Source organism: Petromyzon marinus (genome assembly GCF_048934315.1).
Source record: "Petromyzon marinus isolate PM22_M1 ecotype Great Lakes invasive population chromosome 67 unlocalized genomic scaffold, UKy_Petmar_22M1.pri1.0 chr67_unloc.3, whole genome shotgun sequence".
Classification (NCBI taxonomy): domain Eukaryota; kingdom Metazoa; phylum Chordata; class Hyperoartia; order Petromyzontiformes; family Petromyzontidae; genus Petromyzon; species Petromyzon marinus.
In genome coordinates, this window is record NW_027422593.1 from 669,910 (window position 1) to 693,941 (window position 24,032).

The 24,032-nt window shown below is 52.5% G+C and overlaps 1 protein-coding gene across 1 annotated transcript in view; it reads right to left on the reverse strand.

Annotated features, from left to right (window-relative positions):
• The window catches only part of LOC116956805 (palmdelphin-like), a 30,553-nt gene that overhangs the window by 1,897 nt on the left and 4,624 nt on the right, over positions 1 to 24,032 (reverse strand). The window contains exons 2-7 of the mRNA XM_076057990.1: positions 23,591 to 23,671; positions 20,739 to 20,836; positions 15,846 to 15,960; positions 13,194 to 13,218; positions 12,199 to 12,318; positions 3,518 to 3,882 (exon numbers count right to left, since the gene is read on the reverse strand). Of these exons, the coding sequence (XP_075914105.1) occupies positions 3,518 to 3,882; positions 12,199 to 12,318; positions 13,194 to 13,218; positions 15,846 to 15,960; positions 20,739 to 20,836; positions 23,591 to 23,671 (804 nt within the window). The remainder of the gene's footprint in view (positions 1 to 3,517; positions 3,883 to 12,198; positions 12,319 to 13,193; positions 13,219 to 15,845; positions 15,961 to 20,738; positions 20,837 to 23,590; positions 23,672 to 24,032) is intronic.

Sequence of the window (24,032 nt, forward strand, 5' to 3'; positions counted from 1 at the left end):
GAGTTGGGTGTGGTTATGCGAGGTGAGAGGGACGAGTGGGCGTGGCTTTGTGCAAAGTGGGCGTTGCTATGCAAAGTGGGAGGGGCGAGTGGGTTTGAGTTGGGTGTGGTTATGCGCGGTGGGAGGGGGCGGGTGGGCGTGGCTTGTGCAAAGTGGGCGTTGCTATGCAAAGTGGGAGGGGAGAGTGGGTTGAGTGGGTGTGGTTATGCGAGGTGGGAGAGGGCGAGTGGGCGTGGCTTTATGCAAAGTGGCGTTGCTATACAAAGTGGGAGGGGCGAGTGGGTTGAGTGGGTGTGGTCATGCGAGGTGGGAGGGGGCGAGTGGGCGTGGCTTTGTGCAAAGTGGGCGTTGCTATGCAAAGTGGGAGGGGCGAGTGGGTTGAGTGGGTGTGGTCATGCGAGGTGGGAGGGGGCGAGTGGGCGTGGCTTTGTGCAAAGTGGGCGTTGTTATTCAAAGTGGGAGGGGCTACCAGCTCACCCGTTGAGCTGCCCCAGAAATTAGTTTTTATTTTTAAACACTCTTGGTTTCTTTCGGTAAAGTCACGTAGGTAAAGAATTTTTTTTATAAATTAAATTAAATCACGACGTTTCGGGCGCAACACCAGCGTCCATCATCAGGCGGGGGGGGGCGGGGGAACAACCACAGCAATAAACAATCGCTGAAGTAGGCAAAGAGAGCCGATCGTGATTTCAATTTATTTTAATTTTATTTTTTTTATCTTCTTCGCCTACGTGACTTTACCGAGAGAAACCAAGAGCATGGATCTTTCTCTTTGCAGTCGCGAAAAATTCAAATCCAGAATAGTTTTTGTTTGTTTAATTCGTTACCCATTTAGGGGGTCCGCGTGGGACCCCGTGGACACCCCCACGAGGACCCTCTCTGCACGGAGGGGCGAGGGGATATCCCTGGGCCCCCCCGGCTGGAACCCCAGGAACACGAGGGTCACGGGGGGCCCTCCTGAGCGATGACCCCCGACGGGGCTGAGGCTGTGGGGGATTGCTGGAGGGGAGGTGTCCCCACCTCTCCGTGCCCCCAGGGCTCCATTGCCCCGCCGTGCCCCCAGGGCCCTATCTTCTATTGGGGCCCCGTCATCCCCTTGCCGTACCCCAAGAGCCCTGCCCCCTCTCAGGGCACCATCCTCCCTCGATGCCCCAAGGGCCTCATCCCCCATATGGCTCCCCGAGGTTTCATCAACCCCCAGGGCCCCATCCCCCCTCAGTGCCCCTAGGGCCCTATCGTCTCTCTGTGCCCCCAGGGCCCTATCGTCTCTCTGTGCCCTCAGGGCACTATCGTCTCTTAGTGCCCCCAGGGCCCTATCGTCTCTCTGTGCTCCCAGGGCCCTATCGTCTCTCTGTGCCCCAAGGGCTCTATCGTCTCTCCGTGCCCCCAGGGCCCTATCGTCTCTTAGTGCCCCCAGGGCCCTATCGTCTCTTAGTGCCCCCAGGGCCCTATCGTCTCTTAGTGCCCCCAGGGCCCTATCGTCTCTCTGTGCCCCCAGGGCCCTATCGTCACTCTGTGCCCCCAGGGCCCTATCGTCTCTCCGTGCCCCCAGGGCCCTATCGTCTCTTAGTGCCCCCAGGGCCCTATCGTCTCTCAGTGCCCCCAGGGCCCTATCGTCTCTCTGTGCCCCAAGGGCCCTATCGTCTCTCTGTGCCTCCAGGGCCCTATCGTCTCTCTGTGCCCCCAGGGCCCTATCGTCTCTCTGTGCCCCCAGGGCCCTATCGTCTCTCTGTGCCCCCAGGGCCCTATCGTCTCTTAGTGCCCCCAGGGCCCTATCGTCTCTTAGTGCCCCCAGGGCCCTATCGTCTCTCCGTGCCCCCGGGGCCCTATCGTCTCTTAGTGCCCCCAGGGCCCTATCGTCTCTCTGTGCCCCCAGGGCCCTATCGTCTCTCTGTGCCCCAAGGGCCGTATCGTCTCTCCGTGCCCCCAGGGCCCTATCGTCTCTTAGTGCCCCCAGGGCCCCATCCCCCCTCAGTGCCCCTAGGGCCCTATCGTCTCTCTGTGCCCCCAGGGCCCTATCGTCTCTCTGTGCCCTCAGGGCACTATCGTCTCTTAGTGCCCCCAGGGCCCTATCGTCTCTCTGTGCCCCCAGGGCCCTATCGTCTCTCTGTGCCCCCAGGGCCCTATCGTCTCTCTGTGCCCCCAGGGCCCCATCTCCTCTCCGTGCCCCCAAGGCCCTATCGTCTCTCTGTGCCCCCAGGGCCCTATCGTCTCTTAGTGCCCCCAGGGCCCTATCGTCTCTCTGTGCCCTCAGGGCCCTATCGTCTCTCAGTGCCCCCAGGGCCCTATCGTCTCTCAGTGCCCCCAGGGCCCTATCGTCTCTCCGTGCCCCCAGGGCCCTATCGTCTCTTAGTGCCCCCAGGGCCCTATCGTCTCTCAGTGCCCCCAGGACCCTATCGTCTCTCTGTGCCCCCAGGACCCTATCGTCTCTCTGTGCCCCCAGGGCCCTATCGTCTCTTAGTGCCCCCAGGGCCCTATCGTCTCTCTGTGCCCCCAGGGCCCTATCGTCTCTCAGTGCCCCCAGGGCCCTATCGTCTCTCTGTGCCCCCAGGGCCCTATCGTCTCTTAGTGCCCCCAGGGCCCTATCGTCTCTTAGTGCCCCCAGGGCCCTATCGTCTCTCCGTGCCCCCAGGGCCCTATCGTCTCTCCGTGCCCCCAGGGCCCTATCGTCTCTCTGTGCCCCCAGGGCCCTATCGTCTCTCTGTGCCCCCAGGGCCCTATCGTCTCTCTGTGCCCCCAGGGCCCTATCGTCTCTCTGTGCCCCCAGGGCCCTATCGTCTCTCAGTGCCCCCAGGGCCCTATCGTCTCTCTGTGCCCCCAGGGCCCTATCGTCTCTCTGTGCCCCCAGGGCCCTATCGTCTCTCTGTGCCCCCAGGGCCCTATCGTCTCTCTGTGCCCCCAGGGCCCTATCGTCTCTCTGTGCCCCCAGGGCCCTATCGTCTCTCTGTGCCCCCAGGGCCCTATCGTCTCTCTGTGCCCCCAGGGCCCTATCGTCTCTCTGTGCCCCCAGGGCCCTATCGTCTCTCCGTGCCCCCAGGGCCCCATCCCCTCTCTGTGCCCCCAGGGCCCTATCGTCTCTCTGTGCATCCAGGGCCCCATCCCCTCTCTGTGCCCCCAGGGCCCTATCGTCTCTCTGTGCCCCCAGGGCCCTATCGTCTCTCTGTGCCCCCAGGGCCCTATCGTCTCTCTGTGCCCCCAGGGCCCTATCGTCTCTCTGTGCCCCCAGGGCCCTATCGTCTCTCTGTGCCCCCAGGGCCCTATCGTCTCTCTGTGCCCCCAGGGCCCTATCGTCTTTCTGTGCCCCCAGGGCCCTATCGTCTCTCTGTGCCCCCAGGGCCCTATCGTCTCTCCGTGCCCCCAGGGCCCCATCCCCTCTCTGTGCCCCCAGGGCCCTATCGTCTCTCTGTGCCCCCAGGGCCCCATCCCCTCTCTGTGCCCCCAGGGCCCTATCGTCTCTCTGTGCCCCCAGGGCCCCATCCCCTCTCCGTGCCCCCAGGGCCCCATCCCCTCTCTGTGCCCCCAGGGCCCCATCCCCTCTCCGTGCCCCCAGGGCCCCATCCCCTCTCCGTGCCCCCAGGGCCCCATCCCCTCTCTGTGCCCCCAGGGCCCCATCCCCTCTCTGTGCCCCCAGGGCTCCGCCGCCCCCAGGCGCCCCCAGGGCCCCCTGCGCTTGCTGCAGCAGCATTTGAAGGTCGTGGGGGGAGAGGGGGGCGTGGGCCCCCCCTGGGGGCACGAGTTCGTGGACCGTGCGGCCCTCGTCCTCGTAGACCTTGTGGGGGGCGCCCCCCACGACCCCCGGGGGGCCCCCCGACTCGGCCGAGAGGAGGCGAGTGAGGCCGGAGCGGGGGTCTCGCTCCACGCGGAGGAGGAGAGACACGGGGACTACGGGGGGGGGGTGGGGGGGGAGGGGGGAGGAGGAGGGGGGGAGGGGGAGAAAGGGGGAGGGGAGGGGTAGGGAGGGAGAGGGAGGGAGGGGGGAGGAGGGGGGGAGGGGGAGAGGGGGGGAGGGTGAATGTTGGTGAATGTTGGTTGAATGTTGGTTGAATGTTGGTGAATGTTGGTTGAATGTTGGTTGAATGTTGGTGAATGTTGGTTGAATGTTGGTGAATGTTGGTTGAATGTTGGTTGAATGTTGGTGAATGTTTGTGAATGTTGGTGAATGTTGGTTGAATGTTGGTGAATGTTGGTGAATGTTGGTGAATGTTGGTTGAATGTTGGTGAATGTTGGTTGAATGTTGGTGAATGTTGGTGAATGTTGGTTGAATGTTGGTGAATGTTGGTGAATGTTGGTTGAATGTTGGTGAATGTTGGTGGATGTTGGTTGAATGTTGGTGAATGTTGGTGAATGTTGGTGAATGTTGGTTGAATGTTGGTGAATGTTGGTTGAATGTTGGTGAATGTTGGTGAATGTTGGTTGAATGTTGGTGAATGTTGGTTGAATGTTGGTTGAATGTTGGTGAATGTTGGTGAATGTTGGTTGAATGTTGGTGAATGTTGGTGAATGTTGGTAAATGTTGGTTGAATGTGGTGATTGTTGTAATGTTGGTTATGGTGGTTATGTTGGTAATGTTGGTTGAATGTTGGTTGAATGTTGGTGAATGTTGGTTGAATGTTGGTGAATGTTGGTTGAATGTTGGTGAATGTTGGTGAATGTTGGTTGAATGTTGGTGAATGTTGGTGAATGTTGGTTGAATGTTGGTGAATGTTGGTTGAATGTTGGTGAATGTTGGTGAATGTTGGTTGAATGTTGGTGAATGTTGGTTGAATGTTGGTGAATGTTGGTTGAATGTTGGTGAATGTTGGTGAATGTTGGTGAATGTTGGTTGAATGTTGGTGAATGTTGGTTGAATGTTGATGAATGTTGGTGAATGTTGGTGAATGTGGTTGAATGTTGGTGAATGTTGGTTGAATGTTGGTTGAATGTTGGTGAATGTTGGTGAATGTTGGTTGAATGTTGGTGAATGTTGGTGAATGTTGGTGAATGTTGGTTGAATGTTGGTTGAATGTTGGTTGAATGTTGGTTGAATGTTGGTGAATGTTGGTTGAATGTTGGTTGAATGTTGGTTGAATGTTGGTGAATGTTGGTTGAATGTTGGTGAATGTTGGTTGAATGTTGGTTGAATGTTGGTTGAATGTTGGTGAATGTTGGTTGAATGTTGGTGAATGTTGGTTGAATGTTGGTGAATGTTGGTTGAATGTTGGTTGAATGTTGGTGAATGTTGGTTGAATGTTGGTTGAATGTTGGTTGAATGTTGGTGAATGTTGGTTGAATGTTGGTGAATGTTGGTTGAATGTTGGTTGAATGTTGGTTGAATGTTGGTTGAATGTTGGTGAATGTTGGTTGAATGTTGGTGAATGTTGGTTGAATGTTGGTGAATGTTGGTTGAATGTTGGTTGAATGTTGGTGAATGTTGGTTGAATGTTGGTGAATGTTGGGAATGTTGGTTGAATGTGGTGAATGTTGGTTGAATGTTGGTGAATGGTGGATGTTGGTTGAATGTTGGTTGAATGTTGTTGAATGTTGGTTGAATGTTGGTTGAATGTTGGTGAATGTTGGTTGAATGTTGGTGAATGTTGGTGAATGTTGGTGAATGTTGGTTGAATGTTGGTGAATGTTGGTTGAATGTTGGTTGAAATGTTGGTTGAATGTTGGTGAATGTTGGTGAATGTTGGTTGAATGTTGGTGAATGTTGGTTGAATGTGGTGAATGTTGGTTGAATGTTGGTGAATGTTGGTTGAATGTTGGTTGAATGTTGGTGAACGTTGGTGAATGTTGGTGAATGTTGGTGAATTGGTTGAATGTTGTGAATGTTGGTTGAATGTTGGTTGAATGTTGGTGAATGTTGGTTGAATGTTGGTGAATATTGGTTGAATGTTGGTGAATGTTGGTGAATGTTGGTTGAATGTTGGTGAATGTTGGTGAATGTTGGTTGGATGTTGGTGAATGTTGGTTGAATGTTGGTTGAATGTTTGGTGAATGTTGGTGAATGTTGGTTGAATGTTGGTGAATGTTGGTTGAATGTTGGTTGAATGTTGGTGGATGTTGGTGAATGTTGGTTGAATGTTGGTGAATGTTGGGTGAATGTTGGTGAATGTTGGTTGAATGTTGGTTGAATGTTGGTTGAATGTTGGTGAATGTTGGTTGAATGTTGGTGAATGTTGGTTGAATGTTGGTGAATGTTGGTTGAATGTTGGTGAATGTTGGTTGAATGTTGGTTGAATGTTGATGTTGGTGAATGTTGGTTGAATGTTGGTGAATGTTGGTTGAATGTTGGTGAATGTTGGTTGAATGTTGTTTGATGTTGGTTGAATGTTGGTTGAATGTTGGTGAATGTTGGTTGAATCTTGGTGAATGTTGGTTGAATGTTGGTGAATGTTGGTTGAATGTTGGTTGAATGTTGGTGAATGTTGGTTGAATGTTTGGTGAATGTTGGTTGAATGTTGGTGAATGTTGGTTGAATGTTGGTGAATGTTGGTTGAATGTTGGTTGAATGTTGGTGAATGTTGGTTGAATGTTGGTGAATTTTGGTTGAATGTTGGTGAATGTTGGTGAATGTTGGTTGAATGTTGGTGAATGTTGGTGAATGTTGGTTGGATGTTGGTGAATGTTGGTTGAATGTTGGTTGAATGTTGGTGAATGTTGGTGAATGTTGGTTGAATGTTGGTGAATGTTGGTTGAATGTTGGTTGAATGTTGGTGAATGTTGGTGAATGTTGGTTGAATGTTGGTGAATGTTGGTGAATGTTGGTGAATGTTGGTTGAATGTTGGTTGAATGTTGGTTGAATGTTGGTGAATGTTGGTTGAATGTTGGTGAATGTTGGTTGAATGTTGGTGAATGTTGGTTGAATGTTGGTGAATGTTGGTTGAATGTTGGTTGAATGTTGGTGAATGTTGGTTGAATGTTGGTGAATGTTGGTTGAATGTTGGTGAATGTTGGTTGAATGTTGGTTGAATGTTGGTTGAATGTTGGTTGAATGTTGGTGAATGTTGGTTGAATCTTGGTGAATGTTGGTTGAATGTTGGTGAATGTTGGTTGAATGTTGGTTGAATGTTGGTGAATGTTGGTTGAATGTTTGTGAATGTTGGTTGAATGTTGGTGAATGTTGGTTGAATGTTGGTGAATGTTGGTTGAATGTTGGTGAATGTTGATGAATGTTGGTTGAATGTTGGTGAATGTTGGTGAATGTTGGTTGAATGTTGGTGAATGTTGGTGAATGTTGGTTGAATGTTGGTGAATGTTGGTTGAATGTTGGTGAATGTTGGTGAATGTTGGTTGAATGTTGGTGAATGTTGGTGAATGTTGGTGAATGTTGGTTGAATGTTGGTGAATGTTGGTTGAATGTTGGTGAATGTTGGTTGAATGTTGGTGAATGTTGGTGAATGTTGGTTGAATGTTGGTTGAATGTTGGTGAATGTTGGTGAATGTTGGTGAATGTTGGTTGAATGTTGGTGAATGTTGGTTGAATGTTGGTTGAATGTTGGTGAATGTTGGTTGAATGTTGGTGAATGTTGGTTGAATGTTGGTTGAATGTTGGTGAATGTTGGTTGAATGTTGGTGCATGTTGGTGAATGTTGGTGAATGTTGGTTGAATGTTGGTGAATGTTGTTGAATGTTGGTGAATGTTGGTGAATGTTGGTGAATGTTGGTTGAATGTTGGTGAATGTTGGTTGAATGTTTGTGAATGTTGGTGAATGTTGGTGAATGTTGGTTGAATGTTGGTGAATGTTGGTTGAATGTTGGTGAATGTTGGTGAATGTTGGTGAATGTTGGTTGAATGTTGGTGAATGTTGGTGAATGTTGGTTGAATGTTGGTTGAATGTTGGTGAATGTTGGTGAATGTTGGTGAATGTTGGTTGAATGTTGGTGAATGTTGGTTGAATGTTGGTTGAATGTTGGTGAATGTTGGTTGAATGTTGGTGAATGTTGGTTGAATGTTGGTTGAATGTTGGTGAATGTTGGTTGAATGTTGGTGAATGTTGGTGAATGTTGGTGAATGTTGGTTGAATGTTGGTGAATGTTGTTGAATGTTGGTGAATGTTGGTGAATGTTGGTGAATGTTGGTTGAATGTTGGTGAATGTTGGTTGAATGTTTGTGAATGTTGGTGAATGTTGGTGAATGTTGGTTGAATGTTGGTGAATGTTGGTTGAATGTTGGTGAATGTTGGTGAATGTTGGTGAATGTTGGTTGAATGTTGGTGAATGTTGGTTGAATGTTGGTTGAATGTTGGTTGAATGTTGGTGAATGTTGGTGAATGTTGGTTGAATGTTGGTGAATGTTGGTTGAATGTGGTGAATGTTGGTTGAATGTTGGTGAATGTTGGTGAATGTTGGTTGAATGTTGGTGAATGTTGGTGAATGTTGGTGAATGTTGGTTGAATGTTGGTTGAATGTTGGTGAATGTTGGTTGAATGTTGGTGAATGTTGGTTGAATGTTGGTGAATATTGGTTGAATGTTGGTGAATGTTGGTGAATGTTGGTTGAATGTTGGTGAATGTTGGTGAATGTTGGTTGGATGTTGGTGAATGTTGGTTGAATGTTGGTGAATGTTGGTGAATGTTGGTTGAATGTTGGTGAATGTTGGTTGAATGTTGGTGAATGTTGGTTGAATGTTGGTTGAATGTTGGTGAATGTTGGTGAATGTTGGTTGAATGTTGGTGAATGTTGGTTGAATGTTGGTGAATGTTGGTGAATGTTGGTGAATGTTGGTTGAATGTTGGTGAATGTTGGTTGAATGTTGGTTGAATGTTAATGAATGTTGGTGAATGTTGGTTGAATGTTGGTGAATGTTGGTGAATGTTGGTGAATGTTGGTTGAATGTTGGTTGAATGTTGGTTGAATGTTGGTGAATGTTGGTGAATGTTGGTTGAATGTTGGTGAATGTTGGTTGAATGTTGGTGAATGTTGGTTGAATGTTGGTGAATGTTGGTTGAATGTTGGTTGAATGTTGGTTGAATGTTGGTGAATGTTGGTTGAATGTTGGTGAATGTTGGTTGAATGTTGGTGAATGTTGGTTGAATGTTGGTTGAATGTTGGTGAATGTTGGTTGAATGTTGGTTGAATGTTGGTTGAATGTTGGTTGAATGTTGGTGAATGTTGGTTGAATGTTGGTTGAATGTTGGTTGAATGTTGGTGAATGTTGGTTGAATGTTGGTGAATGTTGGTTGAATGTTGGTGAATGTTGGTTGAATGTTGGTTGAATGTTGGTGAATGTTGGTTGAATGTTTGTGAATGTTGGTTGAATGTTGGTGAATGTTGGTGAATGTTGGTTGAATGTTGGTGAATGTTGGTTGAATGTTGGTGAATGTTGGTGAATGTTGGTTGAATGTTGGTGAATGTTGGTGAATGTTGGTTGAATGTTGGTGAATGTTGGTGAATGTTGGTTGAATGTTGGTGAATGTTGGTTGAATGTTGGTGAATGTTGGTGAATGTTGGTTGAATGTTGGTGAATGTTGGTGAATGTTGGTGAATGTTGGTTGAATGTTGGTGAATGTTGGTTGAATGTTGGTGAATGTTGGTTGAATGTTGGTGAATGTTGGTGAATGTTGGTTGAATGTTGGTTGAATGTTGGTGAATGTTGGTGAATGTTGGTGAATGTTGGTTGAATGTTGGTGAATGTTGGTTGAATGTTGGTTGAATGTTGGTGAATGTTGGTTGAATGTTGGTGAATGTTGGTTGAATGTTGGTTGAATGTTGGTGAATGTTGGTTGAATGTTGGTGAATGTTGGTGAATGTTGGTGAATGTTGGTTGAATGTTGGTGAATGTTGTTGAATGTTGGTGAATGTTGGTGAATGTTGGTTGAATGTTGGTGAATGTTGGTTGAATGTTTGTGAATGTTGGTGAATGTTGGTTGAATGTTGGTGAATGTTGGTTGAATGTTGGTGAATGTTGGTGAATGTTGGTTGAATGTTGGTGAATGTTGGTTGAATGTTGGTGAATGTTGGTTGAATGTTGGTGAATGTTGGTTGAATGTTGGTGAATGTTGGTTGAATGTTGGTGAATGTTGGTTGAATGTTGGTTGAATGTTGGTTGAATGTTGGTGAATGTTGGTGAATGTTGGTTGAATGTTGGTGAATGTTGGTTGAATGTTGGTGAATGTTGGTTGAATGTTGGTTGAATGTTGGTGAATGTTGGTGAATGTTGGTGAATGTTGGTTGAATGTTGGTGAATGTTGGTTGAATGTTGGTGAATGTTGGTGAATGTTGGTGAATGTTGCCTGTCGTCTGATAAAGCTCGTCGTAATTACTGAGGAAATGTCGGACTCAGGTTGTAAATGTACAGCACCGGTGTGCCGTACTAGTATACTACACTATACACTACGAAATTATACACTACACTATACACTACACTATACACTACTACACTACTACACTATACACTACGACACTATACACTACACTATACACTACACTATACACTACACTATACACTATACACTACACTATACACTACTACACTACTACACTATACACTACGACACTATACACTACACTATACACTACACTATACACTACGAAACTATACACTACACTATATACTATACACTACACTATACACTACACTATACGCTACTACACTATACACTACACTATACACTACACTATACACTACACTATACACTACTACACTATACACTACACTACTACACTATACACTACTACACTACACTATACACTACACTATACACTACTATACACTACACTATACACTACACTATACACTACTATACACTACTATACACTACACTATACACTACGAAACTATACACTACACTATATACTACACTATACACTATACACTACACTATACACTACACTATACACTACTACACTATACACTACTATACACTACACTATACACTACACTATACACTACTACACTATACACTACTACACTATACACTACACTATCACTACACACTACTACACTATACACTACACACTACACTACACTATACACTACTACACTATACACTACACTATACACTACTACACTATACACTACACTATACACTACTACCCTATACACTACACTATACACTACACTATACACTACACTACAGACAGTCAGACAGACAGCGAGCCAGAGAGACAGACAGAGAGACAGAGAGACAGCGAGACAGACAGACAGACAGCGAGCCAGACAGACAGCGAGACAGTCAGACAGATAGCGAGACAGACAGACAGGGAGACAGAGAGACAGCGAGACAGTCAGACAGACAGCAAGCCAGACAGACAGCGAGACAGATAGACAGACAGACAGACAGACAGCGATCCAGACAGACAGCGAGACAGATAGACAGACAGCGAGCCAGAGAGACAGTGAGACAGACAGACAGCGAGATAGACAGCGAGACAGACAGACAGACAGCGAGACAGACAGACAGCGAGACAGACAGACTGGGAGACAGACAGACAGTGAAGCAGACAGACAGGGAGACAGACAGACAGCGAGACAGACAGACAGCGAGACAGACAGACAGCGAGACAGTCAGACAGACAGCGAGACAGACAGACAGGGAGACAGAGAGACAGCGAGACAGACAGACAGCGAGCCAGACAGACAGCGAGACAGTCAGACAGATAGCGAGACAGACAGACAGGGAGACAGAGAGACAGTGAGACAGTCAGACAGACAGCACGCCAGACAGACAGCGAGACAGATAAACAGACAGACAGACAGCGATCCAGACAGACAGCGAGACAGATAGACAGACAGCGAGCCAGAGAGACAGTAAGACAGACAGACAGCGAGACAGACAGCGAGACAGACAGCGAGACAGACAGACAGCGAGACAGACAGACAGCGAGACAGAGAGACAGCGAGACAGACAGACAGACAGCGAGACAGACAGACAGCAAGACAGACAGACAGACAGGGAGACAGACAGACAGCGAGACAGACAGACAGCGAGACAGACAGACAGCGAGGCAGAGAGACAGACAGACAGACAGACAGCGAGACAGACAAACAGACAGACAGCGAGACAGACAGCGAGACAGACAGACAGACAGCGAGACAGACAGACAGACAGCGAGACAGACAGACAGACAGACAGTCAGACAGTCAGACAGTCAGACAGACAGACAGCGAGGCAGACAGCGAGACAGACAGACAGACAGCGAGACAGACAGACAGACAGCGAGGCAGACAGCGAGACAGACAGACAGCGAGACAGACAGACAGTCGGACACCCACCGGGCCCGAGCGGGGAGCGTGAGTGCGTTGGGAGGGGGCGGTGGGGGCGGTGGGGGGCAGGGCCCCCCCCTCCAGCGGGGTTCAGGTCGGGGATCTCCATGAAGATCAAAGCCACGGGGCCTGGGGGGGGGGGGGGGGGAGGGGCACACCGTAGGTCACCTGGTTAACACGTTAACCCATTAACCCGTTAACCCATTAACCCGTCAATACACTCACCCATTAACCCATTGATCTGTCGTTAGCCCATTAACACATTAACCGATTAACCATAACAATGTTTTAACTTGTTAACCCGTTAACCTTTTAAGATATTGACCAGTTAACCCATTAACCCGTTAACCCATTAACCCGTCAATACACTCACCCATTAACCCATTGATCTGTCGTTAGCCCATTAACACATTAACCGATTAACCATAACAATGTTTTATCTTGTGAACCCGTTAACTTTTTAAGATATTGACCAGTTAAACAATTAACCCGCTAACCCATTAACCTATTAACCCATTAGCCCTTTAACCAATTCATGGGTCAATGCGATCACCCATTAACCGGCTAGCCCAGTAAACTGTGAACCCATGCCCTCATTAAAACATTAATCTGTTAATCCCTTAACCAATTAACCCGTTACCCCATTAACCGATTAAATCTATTGACCTGTCACCCTATTCCCCAATTAACCCATAAACGTATTAACCTATTAACCGATTAACGTATTAACCCATTAACTTATTAACATATAAACCCATTAACTTGTCAACCCATTAGCCCGTTAGCACATTAACCATTAACCCGTTAACCCATTCCCTCATGAACACATTAACATGTTAAACACGTTCAGTCGACGGCGATCTTCTTTGGGACAAAGATTAACATAATTTATGCACGCTTCTTTATGACGACATCATGAATATGTAATGCTTATGTAGATCGATCGACATATGGGCCAATCAGAGGCCTCCGTGCGTTGTTACCACGGCAACGCGAGGACTCACCCTCGTCAGAGTCGGCCTGCAGCTTCTGTTAGAGAGAGGGAGGGGGGTGAGAGGGAGAGAGAGGGGAGAGAGTGGGTGAGTTGGTGAGTGAGTGGGTGAGTGAGTTGGTGAGTGAGTTGGTGAGTGAGTTGGTGAGTGAGTTGGTGAGTGAGTTGGTGAGTGAGTGAGTTGGTGAGTTGGTGAGTGAGTTGGTGAGTGAGTTGGTGAGTGAGTGGGTGAGTGAGTTGGTGAGTGAGTGGGTGAGTGAGTTGGTGAGTGAGTGAGTGGGTGAGTTGGTGAGTGAGTGGGTGAGTGAGTTGGTGAGTGAGTGGGTGGGTGAGTTGGTGAGTGAGTGGGTGGGTGAGTTGGTGAGTGAGTGAGTGGGTGAGTTGGTGAGTGAGTGGGTGAGTGAGTTGGTGAGTTGGTGAGTGAGTGGGTGAGTGAGTGAGTTGGTGAGTGAGTGTGTGAGTGGGTGAGTGAGTGAGTGGGTGTGTGAGTTGGTGAGTGAGTTGGTGAGTGAGTGGGTGAGTGAGTTGGTGAGTGAGTGAGTGGGTGAGTTGGTGAGTGAGTGGGTGAGTTGGTGAGTGAGTGGGTGAGTGGGTGAGTTGGTGAGTGAGTGGGTGAGTGAGTTGGTGAGTGAGTGAGTGGGTGAGTTGGTGAGTGAGTGGGTGAGTGAGTTGGTGAGTGAGTGAGTGGGTGAGTTGGTGAGTGAGTGGGTGAGTGAGTTGGTGAGTGAGTGGGTGAGTGAGTTGGTGAGTGAGTGGGTGGGTGAGTTGGTGAGTGAGTGGGTGGGTGAGTTGGTGAGTGAGTGGGTGGGTGAGTTGGTGAGTGAGTGGGTGGGTGAGTTGGTGAGTGAGTGAGTGGGTGAGTTGGTGAGTGAGTGGGTGAGTGAGTTGGTGAGTTGGTGAGTGAGTGGGTGAGTGAGTGAGTGAGTTGGTGAGTGAGTGTGTGAGTGGGTGAGTGAGTGAGTGAGTGTGTGAGTTGGTGAGTGAGTTGGTGAGTGAGTGGGTGAGTGAGTTGGTGAGTGAGTGGGTGAGTGAGTTGGTGAGTGAGTTGGTGAGTGAGTTGGTGAGTGAGTGGGTGAGTGAGTTGGTGAGTGAGTTGGTGAGTGAGTGGGTGAGTGAGTTGGTGAGTGAGTGGGTGAGTGAGTTGGTGAGTGAGTGGGTGAGTGAGTTGGTGAGTGAGTGGGTGGGTGAGTTGGTGAGTGAGTGGGTGGGTGAGTTGGTGAGTGAGTGAGTGGGTGAGTTGGTGAGTGAGTGGGTGAGTGAGTTGGTGAGTTGGTGAGTGAGTGGGTGAGTGAGTGAGTGAGTTGGTGAGTGAGTGTGTGAGTGGGTGAGTGAGTGAGTGAGTGTGTGAGTTGGTGAGTGAGTTGGTGAGTGAGTGGGTGAGTGAGTTGGTGAGTGAGTGGGTGAGTGAGTTGGTGAGTGAGTTGGTGAGTGAGTTGGTGAGTGAGTGGGTGAGTGAGTTGGTGAGTGAGTTGGTGAGTGAGTGGGTGAGTGAGTTGGTGAGTGAGTGAGTGGGTGAGTTGGTGAGTGAGTTGGTGAGTGAGTGGTTGTGTGAGTTGGTGAGTGATTGAGTGGATGAGTGAGTGGGTGAGTTGGTGAGTGAGTGGATGGGTGAGTGAGTGGGTGAGTGGGTGAGTGAGAGGGTGAGTGAGTTGGTGAGTGAGTTGGTGAGTTGGTGAGTTGGTGAGTAAGTGGGTGGGTGTGTGAGTTGGTGAGTGAGTGGGTGAGTGTGTGAGTTGGTGAGTGAGTTGGTGAGTTGGTGAGTGAGTGGGTGGGTGAGTGTGTGAGTGAGTTAATGGGTGAGTTGGTGAGTGAGTGGGTGGGTGTGTGAGTTGGTTAGTGAGTGGGTGGGTGTGTGAGTTGGTGAGTGAGTTGGTGAGTGAGTGGGTGGGTGTGTGAGTCAGTGAGTGGGTAAGTTAGTGAGTGAGTGGGTGTGTGAGTTGGTGAGTTGGTGAGTGGGTGTGTGAGTTGGTGAGTGAGTGGGTGTGTTGGTGAGTGAGTGGGTGTGTGAGTTGGTGAGTGAGTGTGTGAGTTGGTGAGTGAGTGGGTGTGTGAGTTGGTGAGTTGGTGAGTGGGTGTGTGAGTTGGTGAGTGAGTGGGTGTGTGAGTTGGTGAGTTGGTGAGTGGGTGTGTGAGTTGGTGAGTGAGTGGGTGTGTGAGTTGGTGAGTGAGTGGGTGAGTGGGTGAGTGAGTGGGTGAGTGGGTGAGTTGGTGAGTGAGTTGGTGAGTGAGTGGGTGAGTGGGTGAGTTGGTGAGTGAGTGTGTGAGTTGGTGAGTGAGTGGGTGTGTGAGTTGGTGAGTTGGTGAGTGGGTGTGTGAGTTGGTGAGTGAGTGGGTGTGTGAGTTGGTGAGTGAGTGAGTGAGTTGGTGAGTGAGTTGGTGAGTGAGTGTGTGAGTTGGTGAGTTGGTGGTCAAGACACCCGGGTGTGTGATGGATGAGTGAGTGGGTGAGCAGGTGGGTAGATCAGGGTCAAGGTCAGGGTCAAAGGTCAGGGTCAAAGGTCAGGGTCAAGGCCAGTGCCAACTTCACGTCCATTGTGTCAAGATCAGGGGGGGGGGGGCGGGGGCGCAAGGCCGGGACCGGTGTCGGCGCCACTGTCGAGGTCAGGCTCAAGGTCAGGGCCGAGGTCGCCGGGGTCAAGGTCGCCGGGGTCGAAGGTCGACTGACCCGCCGTGCTTTCTCCACCGTCTCCTCGACCGCGTGGAGTTTCCCCGAGACCCGTCGGCCCCTCTCGGCCAGAGTCGCCTCCAGCTGCTCCAGGGAGCCCAGTTCCTGCTCCATCCTGTAGGGGACGGGGTGGGGGGTTAAAGGGACCGGCCATAAATGACGTCACGCGATTTCGGACGAAATGTTGGAACACAAAACTGAAACCTTTCTGCATTAGAAGCCACAATGCTTATTAATAATAATATGATGCATTGTGCTTGAAACTGAATGGTTTGTGTTGTGTGTGTGAGTCTGTGTGTGTGTTTGTCTGTGTGTGTGTGTTTGTCTGTGTGTGTGTGCCTGTGTGTTGTGTGTGTGTGCCTGTGTTTGTGTGTGAGTCTGTGTTTGTGTGTGAGCCTGTGTGTTGTGTGTGTGCCTGTGTGTTGTGTGTGTGAATCTGTGTGTTGTGTGTGAGTCTGTGTGTTGTGTGTGAGTCTGTGTGTGTGTTTATCTGTGTGTGTGCCTGTGTGTTGTGTGTGAGTCTGTGTTTGTGTGTGAGTCTGTGTTTGTGTGTGAGCCTGTGTGTGTGTGTGAGTCTGTGTGTGTGTGAGTCTGTGTGTGTGTGAGTCTGTGTGTGTGTGCCTGTGTGTTGTGTGTTGGTGTGTGTGTGTGCCTGTGTGTTGTGTGTGAGTCTGTGTGTTGTGTGTGTGAGTCTGTGTGTGTTGTGTGTGTGTCTGTGTGTGTGTGTGATTCTGTGTGTGTGCCTGTGTGTTGTGTGTCTGAGTCTGTGTGTGTTGTGTGTGTGTCTGTGTATGTGTGTGAGTCTGTGTGTTGTGTGTGAGTCTGTGTGCTGTGTGTGAGTCTGTGTGTTGTGTGTGTGCCTGTGTGTGTGTGCCTGTGTGTTGTGTGTTGGTGTGTGTGTGTGCCTGTGTGTTGTGTGTGAGTCTGTGTGTTGTGTGTGTGAGTCTGTGTGTGTTGTGTGTGTGCCTGTGTGTGTGTGATTCTGTGTGTGTGTGTGAGCCTGTGTGTTGTGTGTCTGAGTCTGTGTGTGTTGTGTGTGTGTATGTGTATGTGTGTGAGTCTGTGTGTTGTGTGTGAGTCTGTGTGTTGTGTGTGAGTCTGTGTGTGAGTCTGTGTGTTATGTGTGAGTCTGTGTGTTGTGTGTGTGAGTTTGTGTGTTGTGTGTGAGTCTGTGTGTGTGCCTGTGTGTGTGTGTGAGCCTGTGTGTGTTGTGTGTGTGAGTCTGTGTGTTGTGTGTGAGTCTATGTGTTGTGTGTGAGTAATGGGGAGCGATAGTGTAGCGGTTAGCGTGCTGCGCTATGAACTTGGCGACTCGGGTTCGATTCCCGCTCACGGCCAACACCAGTGACGATTATCTGAACCGGTCCCGGGCCTCCCCTAGGTCGGCTCAGCCTCAAATGAGTACCTGGTGCGGTGTGTAAACATCGCCACTAGGGAGACAAAGGCGGTCGGGCGTGGTGCTGGCCACCCACCCCCTCGTGTACCGATCCGGCCTTCATAGGTGCTCGCTAACAGCACTTGCCCCTACAGTCTGTTAAGGCTATACGGGGGATCTTTGTCTTTTTTGTGTGTGTGTGTGTGTGTGAGTCTGTGTGTTGTTGTGTGTGAGCCTATGTGTTGTGTGTGTGTGAGTCTGTGTGTTGTGTGTGAGTCTGTGTGTTGTGTGTGTGAGTCTGTGTGTTGTGTGTGAGCCTGTGCGTTGTGTGTGAGCCTGTGTGTGTGTGAGTCTGTGTGTTGTGTGTGAGTCCGTGTGTGTGTGTGAGTCTGTGTGTTGTGTGTGAGCCTGTGTGTTGTGTGTGAGCCTGTGTGTGTGTGTGAGTCTGTGTGTTGTGTGTGAGTCTGTGTGTGTGTGTGAGTCTGTGTGTTGTGTGTGTGAGTCTGTGTGTTGTGTGTGTGAGTCTGTGTGTTGTGTGTGAGCCTGTGCGTTGTGTGTGAGCCTGTGTGTGTGTGAGTCTGTGTGTTGTGTGTGAGTCTGTGTGTGTGAGTCTGTATGTTGTGTGTGTGAGTCTGTGTGTTGTGTGTGAGCCTGTGTGTGTGTGTGAGTCTGTGTGTGTGTGTGTGAGTCTGTGTGTTGTGTGTGTGAGTCTGTGTGTTGTGTGTGAGTCTGTGTGTTGTGTGTGGGGGGAGCGGTGGTGTAGCGGTTAGCGCTACGCTGCGCTACGAACCTGGCGACCCGAGTTCGATTCCCGCTCACGGCCAACACCGGTGACGATTATCTGAACCGGTTCTGGGCCTCCCCTAGGTCGACTCAGTCTCAATTGAGTACCTGGTGTAGCTGTGGTGTAGTAAACATCGCCACTGGGGAGACAAAGGCGGCCGGGCGTGATGCTGGTCACCCACCCCCTCGTGTGCCACGGTGCCGGTAGCCTTCATAGGTGCTGCTGCTACTAACAGCACTTGCCCCAGCAGTCTGTAGAGGCTACACGGGGGATCTTTGTCTTTGTTTGTCTTTGTTCCCGCGTCTCCACATCCCCCTGTCCGCGTGTGTCCCCCTGCGTCTCTCCCTGTCCCCGCGTGTCCCCGCGTGTCCCCACGTGTCCCCGCGTGTCTCCGCGTGTCCCCCTGTCCCCGCGTGTCCCCACGTGTCCCCGCGTGTCCCCACGTGTCCCCACGTGTCCCCACGTGTCCCCCTGTCCCCACGTGTCTCCCTGTGTCCCCCTGTCCCCACGTGTCCCCCTGTCCCCACGTGTCCCCGCGTGTCCCCGCGTGTCTCCGCGTGTCTCCCTGTCCCCACGTGTCCCCGCGTGTCCCCACGTGTCTCCGCGTGTCTCCGCGTGTCCCACCGTCTCCCCGCGTGTCCCCCTGTCCCCACGTGTCTCCGCGTGTCCCCACGTGTCCCCGCGTGTCCCCACGTGTCCCCGCGTGTCCCCGCGTGTCCCCACGTGTCCCCGCGTGTCCCCACGTGTCCCCACGTGTCCCCACGTGTCCCCCTGTCCCCACGTGTCTCCCTGTGTCCCCATGTCCCCACGTGTCCCCGCGTGTCCCCGCGTGTCCCCGCGTGTCCCCGCGTGTCTCCGCGTGTTTCCCTGTCCCCACGTGTCCCCGCGTGTCCCCACGTGTCCCCACGTGTCCCCCTGTCCCCACGTGTCTCCCTGTGTCCCCCTGTCCCCGCGTGTCCCCGCGTGTCCCCACGTGTCCCCCTGTCCCCACGTGTCTCCCTGTGTCCCCATGTCCCCACGTGTCCCCGCGTGTCCCCGCGTGTCCCCGCGTGTCTCCGCGTGTCTCCCTGTCCCCACGTGTCCCCGCGTGTCCCCACGTGTCCCCACGTGTCCCCCTGTCCCCACGTGTCTCCCTGTGTCCCCCTGTCCCCGCGTGTCCCCGCGTGTCCCCACGTGTCCCCCTGTCCCCACGTGTCTCCCTGTGTCCCCCTGTCCCCACGTGTCCCCGCGTGTCCCCACGTGTCCCCACGTGTCCCCCTGTCCCCACGTGTCTCCCTGTGTCCCCCTGTCCCCGCGTGTCCCCGCGTGTCCCCACGTGTCCCCCTGTCCCCACGTGTCTCCCTGTGTCCCCCTGTCCCCACGTGTCCCCGCGTGTCCCCACGTGTCCCCACGTGTCCCCCTGTCCCCACGTGTCTCCCTGTGTCCCCCTGTCCCCACGTGTCCCCACGTGTCCCCACGTGTCCCCCTGTCTCCGCGTTTCTCCCCGTGTCCCCCCGTGTCTCCGCGTGTCCCCGGGTGTCCCCACGTGTCCCCGCGTGTCTCCCTGTCCCCACGTGTCTCCGCGTGTCCCCACGTGTCCCCGCGTGTCCCCACGTGTCCCCGCGTGTCCCCCTGTCCCCACGTGTCTCCCTGTGTCCCCATGTCCCCACGTGTCTCCGCGTGTCCCCACGTGTCCCCGCGTGTCCCCACGTGTCTCCCTGTGTCCCCATGTCCCCACGTGTCCCCACGTGTCCCCACGTGTCCCCCTGTGTCTCCGCGTGTCCCCACGTGTCCCCACGTGTCCCCACGTGTCCCCACGTGTCTCCGCGTGTCTCCCTGTCCCCACGTGTCCCCACGTGTCTCCGCGTGTCTCCGCGTGTCCCCACGTGTCCCCACGTGTCCCCACGTGTCTCCGCGTGTCTCCGCGTGTCCCCACGTGTCCCCGCGTGTCCCCACGTGTCTCCCTGTGTCCCCATGTCCCCACGTGTCCCCACGTGTCCCCACGTGTCCCCCTGTGTCTCCGCGTGTCCCCACGTGTCCCCACGTGTCCCCACGTATCCCCACGTGTCTCCGCGTGTCTCCCTGTCCCCACGTGTCCCCACGTGTCCCCACGTGTCCCCGCGTGTCCCCACGTGTCCCCACGTGTCCCCCTGTGTCTCCGCGTGTCCCCACGTGTCCCCACGTGTCCCCACGTGTCTCCGCGTGTCTCCCTGTCCCCACGTGTCCCCACGTGTCTCCGCGTGTCTCCGCGTGTCTCCGCGTGTCCCCGCGTGTCCCCACGTGTCCCCCTGTCCCCACGTGTCCCCACGTGTCTCCGCGTGTCCCCGCGTGTCTCCGCGTGTCCCCACGTGTCCCCACGTGTCCCCGCGTGTCCCCCTGTCCCCACGTGTCTCCGCGTGTCCCCACGTGTCCCCGCGTGTCCCCACGTGTCTCCCTGTGTCCCCATGTCCCCACGTGTCCCCACGTGTCCCCACGTGTCCCCCTGTGTCTCCGCGTGTCCCCACGTGTCCCCACGTGTCCCCACGTGTCTCCGCGTGTCTCCCTGTCCCCACGTGTCCCCACGTGTCTCCGCGTGTCTCCGCGTGTCCCCACGTGTCCCCGCGTGTCCCCCTGTCTCCGCGTGTCTCCGCGTGTCTCCGCGTGTCTCCCTGTCTCCGCGTGTCCCCACGTGTCCCCCTGTGTCCCCACATGTCCCCACGTGTCCCCCTGTCCCCCTGTGTCCCCGCGTGTCTCCGCGTGTCTCCGCGTGTCCCACCGTGCGATCCGCTGTCCCAGCTCCGTGACCTCCACGTCCTGCGCCGGAGTCGGCTGCGCCGGATTTCCCATGAGCCACTGCTCTCTGCGCGCCTTGTTCTGCCGGGGTCACGGGGAGGGGGGGTCGTGCAGAGGTCACGGGGTCAGGGGGGCCAGGTCACGGGGTCAGGGGGGCCAGGTCACGGGATCAGGGGGGCCAGGTCACGGGGTCAAGGGAGCCAGGTCACGGGGTCAAGGGGGGCAGGTCACGGGGTCAAGGGGGCCAGGGCACGGGGTCAAGGGGGCCAGGTCACGGGGTCAAGGGGGCCGGGTCACGGGGTCATTGTGTCACACAGAGGTCGCGGCGTGTCAGTGTCGTTTTAACGGTCACGGGCGGTTGTGTGGTGGTGGTGAATGTGGTTGTGGTGGTGGTTGTGGTGGTGGTTGTGGTGGTGAATGTGGTTGTGGTGGTGGTTGTGGTTGTTGAGGTGGTGGTGGTGGTGGTTGTTGGTGGTTGTGGTGGTGGTTGTGGTTGTTGGGGTGGTGGTGGTTGTGGTTGTTGGTGGTTGTGGTGGTGGTTGTGGTTGATGGGGTGGTGGTGGTGGTTGTGGTTGTTGGGGTGGTGGTGGTGAATGTGGTTGTTGGTGGTTGTGGTGGTGAATGTGGTGGTGGTTGTTGGTGGTGGTTGTGGTGGTGGTTGTGGTTGTTGGGGTGGTGGTGAATGTGGTTGTTGGTGGTGGTTGTGGTTGTTGGGATGGTGAATGTGGTTGTTGGTGGTTGTGGTGGTGGTTGTGGTTGATGGGGCGGTGGTGGTGAATGTGGTTGTTGGTGGTGGTTGTGGTGGTGGTTGTGGTTGTTGGGGTGGTGGTGGTGAATGTGGTTGTTGGTGGTTGTGGTGGTGGTTGTGGTTGTTGGGATGGTGAATGTGGTTGTTGGTGGTTGTGGTGGTGGTGGTGGTTGATGGGGTGGTGGTGAATGTGGTTGTTGGTGGTTGTGGTGGTTGTGGTTGATGGGGTGGTGCTGGTGGTGAATGTGGTTGTTGGTGGTTGTGGTGGTGGTTGTGGTTGTTGGTGTGGTGGTGGTGAATGTGGTTGTTGGTGGTTGTGGTGGTGGTTGTGGTTGATGGGGTGGTGGTGAATGTGGTTGTTGGTGGTTGTGGTTGTGGTTGTTGGGGTGGTGCTGGTGGTGAATGTGGTTGTTGGTGGTTGTGGTTGTTGAGGTGGTGGTGAATGTGGTTGTTGGTGGTTGTGGTGGTGGTGATTATGGTGGTGGCGGTGGTTGTGGTGGTGGTTGTGGTGGTGGTTGTGGTGGTGGTGGTTGTGGTGGTGGTTGTGGTGGTGTTGGTTGTGGTGTTGGTTTCTGTGATGGTTGTGACAGTGGTGTTCTCATGTGGTTGTGGTGGTTGTATTTTTGGTAGTGGTTGTGTTGTTATTGGTTGTGGTGCTTTAATGTGATTGTGGTGGTGGTGGTGATGGTGGTTGGTGGTTGTAGTGGTGGTTGTAGTGGTGGTGGTTGTGGTGGTGGTTGTGGTGGTGGTGGTATTGGTGGTAATTTTGGTGATTGTGTTGATGTTGGTGGTGGTAGTTGTTGTAATGGTGGTGGGTGGTTGTAGTGGTGGTTGTGGTGGTGGTGTTTGGTGGTGGTGTTGATGTTGGTTGTTGTGGTGGGTGGGTGTGGTGGTGATGGTGGTTGTGTTGATGTTGGTTTTTGGTGGTAGTTGTGGTGATGGTTGGTGGTGGCTATGATGGTTGTGGTGGTGGTTTGTAGTGGCTATGATGGTTGGTGGTGGTTGGTGGTGGCTATGATGGTGGTGGTGGTGGTTGGTGGTGGCTATGATGGTTGGTGGTGGTGGTTGGTGGTGGCTATGATGGTTGGTGGTGGTGGTTGGTGGTGGCTATGATGGTTGTGGTGGTGGTTGGTGGTGGCTATGATGGTTGTGGTGGTGGTTGGTGGTGGCTATGATGGTTGTGGTGGTGGTTGGTGGTGGCTATAATGGTTGTGGTGGTGGTTGGTGGTGGCTATGATGGTTGTGGTGGTGGTTGGTGGTGGCTATGATGGTTGTGGCTGGTGGTGGCTATGATGGTTGTGGTGGTGGTTGGTGGTGGCTATGATGGTTGTGGTGGTGGTTGGTGGTGGCTATGATGGTTGTGGTGGTGGTTGGTGGTGGCTATGATGGTTGTGGTGGTGGTTGGTGGTGGCTATGGTGGTTGGTGGTGGCTATGATGGTTGTGGTGGTGGTTGGTGGTTGCTATGATGGTTGTGGTGGTGGTGGCTATGATGGTTGTGGTTGTGGTGGTGGCTATGATGGTTGTGATGGTGGTGGCTATGATGGTTGATGGTGGTGGCTATGATGGTTGTGGTGGTGGTGGTGGCTATGATGGTTGTGGTGGTGGTTGGTGGTGGCTATCATGGTTGTGGTGGTGGTGGCTATGATGGTTGTGGTTGTGGTGGTGGTGGCTATGATGGTTGTGGTGGTGGTTGGTGGTGGCTATGATCGTTGTGGTGGTGGTTGGTGGTGGCTATGATGGTTGTGGTGGTGGTTGGTGGTGGCTATGATGGTTGTGGTGGTGGTTGTTGGTGGCTATGATGGTTGTGGTGGTTGGTGGTGGCTATGATGGTTGTGGTGGTGGTTGCTGGTGGCTATGATGGTTGGTGGTGGTGGTTGGTGCTGGCTATGATGGTTGTGGTGGTGGTGGCTATGATTGTTGTGGTTGGTGGTTGGTGGTGGCTATGATGGTTAGTGGTGGTGGTGGTTGTTGGTGGCTATGATGGTTGTGGTGGTGGTTGCTGATGGCTATGATGGTTGTGGTGGTGGTGACTATGATGGTTGTGGTTGTGGTGGTGGTGGCTATGATGGTTGTGGTTGGTGGTTGCCTTCAAGTGGTTGAATTTCTGTCTCTCCTGGTCAATGTCGCTTCTCTTCAAGTTCATCTCCTGTTGCACGTGGTGGCGCTCCTATGGGGTCACACGGGGGTCATGGGAGGTCACGGGAGGTCATGAGGGTCACGTGGGGTCATGGGGGGTCACAGGGGTGAGGAGCGGCCACAAGACAACCACCACACTCACCACTACACTCACCACTAGACTCACGACTACTTACCACTATACTCACCACCACACTCACCACTACTCACCACTACACTCACCACTACACTCACCACTACTCACCACTGCACTCACCACTACACTCACCACTACTTACCACTACACTCACCACTACACTCACCACTACACTCACCACCATACTCATCACTATACTCACCACTACACTCACCACTACACTCACCACTACTGACCACTGCTCACCACCACACTC